This window comes from Caenorhabditis briggsae, assembly GCF_000004555.2.
Source record: "Caenorhabditis briggsae complete genome, chrII, whole genome shotgun sequence".
Classification (NCBI taxonomy): domain Eukaryota; kingdom Metazoa; phylum Nematoda; class Chromadorea; order Rhabditida; family Rhabditidae; genus Caenorhabditis; species Caenorhabditis briggsae.
Genome location: NC_013486.2, coordinates 14634282 through 14636312, shown reverse-complemented (window position 1 = coordinate 14636312; position 2031 = coordinate 14634282). Strand labels below are relative to the sequence as shown.

The window sequence follows — 2031 nt, the reverse complement described above, 5'->3', positions numbered from 1 at the left end:
TCTTTTTTATTCAGTTTCAATTGAAGGTCTGATTTGGATATCTTGAAACTCATTTTTCGAGTTTGGGAGGGGTGTGAGTAAGATGGCGAGCCGTAGGCTGTCGTTATCTCTGAAAATAATTATTTTATGAAAAATAGGGATTATCAGGCAATTCGCGACAAAAAAAGGAGAAAAATCGGTTGATAAACGCAAAAAATCGTCGAAAAAAAAAACAAAACAAACCCCCCGTAAATCGACACGGGCTGCTAAACAATGCGCGTCTTGTCATATCGGAGCATCGTTGCAAATGAAAATGGCGCGCGTTCAAATATTAATTAATTGTCGGCCGGCCGGGCCGAGCCGGGCCCTGGTTTTTTTCCCTCGGGCCGGCCCGCCGGCCAGCCCGTCAGATTGCAACCCTGCTTTATTGTCTTTGTATTCTCTCTTTGTCATTTCCATCCATTTGACTGATCGACTTTTCTGATTCTCTTTTCTTTATTATTCTCCTTGTGTTCATCCTTATTCTTCCTCTGATTCTATTTTTGCTGTATGATGTTGTCCTCATTTCCCGATCCTCAGTTACCCTATGACGACACCCCGCTGATTTCGCTGACCTACCGATTCGAAAACGCCTTTAATCAGAGGATCGTCGTTCTTGTGATAGACCTACTGGTCTAAAGTACGTCATACAGTATCCTACACCATACATCATCTTAGCTCTTACAGTATCCTACCTCCTACGCATCTCACGTCCTACAGTTTTCCAACTCCCACAGTAGCCTAATCCTACAGTCTACATCGTACATTCTACAGTATCAGTATACATTCTATAGACGGCTATAGCAACTTTTTTTCAAAGATTTTGATGTTCGTTTCGCTTTTGGCATTATTTTTTTTCAGATACCCATCAAAACACATGCCCCCACCGAAGGACTCATCTACCCGATTCTCAAATGTGTGATCCAGAAATTGGAAGGGAATAAGAGGTAGGTAATTTGACTGGTTTTGAGAGTTTTCAATGTTGAGAAGCGTTACAGTTCTAGCATGTCACAGTTTTAGTATTCCTTAGACTGTTATATACCATGCGCAGCCGTTACCCTGTGTTAGAAAACCTCAGACTATTTCTAGACTATGACATTCGATGGCCCAGGAATTTCCTATTTTTTTGCTGGCAACCCGATTTCCAGACAGATATCATCGTCTGAAAGATTGGGATGGACTTCCTGAGATGTACAGAACCTCAAAAATCAAGTTTTTAGAGCTTCCTGATGTGTGGAAAGTGGTTTTCGCGAAATTGAAAAAGACACTTTTGATGTCGAAGTTTCAGATTTCAAATATTTTTTCTCTAAAAACTAGGTTTTAGAATTGTATAGTAATAAAAAATGTGTTTAAATTGTTTTTTCAAAATTTCAAAAAGACCTTTATTTTTTAATTCCAGTTTACTAAATATGAGGCCATCAAATCTCAACGACGACCAAGTCGAAGCCAATTTTCTTTTCCGCCAAAATGAACTGTGTGGAACTAATAGTGGAAACGAATTGGTTGTATTTTGTGGAACCGGAATACAGCTGGTCCATAGAGTTTTTCCGGACACGCCAGCTCCACTTTTTCAACCTAGTAGAATTGGTCCATGTCGTCCTGGAAACAAAATTTGCGGTTTTCTGAAAATTTGAAGCTGAAAACATCGATTTTGAAACTTTTGAGTACGAAAAACCGTTCTAAATGACCAAGAACACCTAAAAACCATCAAAAACGCTCAAAAACGAGCATTTTCAAAAAAGTGTCCTAGATGGCTCAGTGGGGTTTGGCACCAGAATTTACGGCCCACAACATCAAAGTTCAAATCCACTAGGGATCAAATTTTTTTGTTTTTTGTGTGGACCTCGGAAATATAGTTGAAGTCTTTTTGAAATGTGCAATATGGTGTTTTAAAGGGGGACTCCGACCAGAAATTTGTATTGCATTAAAATGTGTTAAAATTTATCTATTTTCCGAATATTATTGCGAAAAAATTCAAAAAAAATCCGAAATCCCCGAAAAACGACGTTGAAA

General features: G+C 38.9%; 2 protein-coding genes across 2 annotated transcripts in view; both read right to left on the bottom strand.

The window, feature by feature from the left end:
• Positions 1-268, bottom strand: part of CBG24319 — a gene marked incomplete at both ends in the record, with an annotated part of 4186 nt that extends 3918 nt beyond the window's left edge. Inside the window, 2 exons of the mRNA XM_045243060.1 lie at positions 1-109; positions 223-268. The exon at positions 1-109 is cut by the window's left edge and continues 474 nt beyond it. Of these exons, the coding sequence (XP_045091304.1) occupies positions 1-109; positions 223-268 (155 nt within the window). The remainder of the gene's footprint in view (positions 110-222) is intronic.
• Positions 1-2031, bottom strand: part of CBG24318 — a gene marked incomplete at both ends in the record, with an annotated part of 19772 nt that overhangs the window by 10110 nt on the left and 7631 nt on the right. The window contains one exon of the mRNA XM_002648162.1: positions 1594-1640. Coding sequence (XP_002648208.1) covers positions 1594-1640 — 47 coding nt within the window. The remainder of the gene's footprint in view (positions 1-1593; positions 1641-2031) is intronic.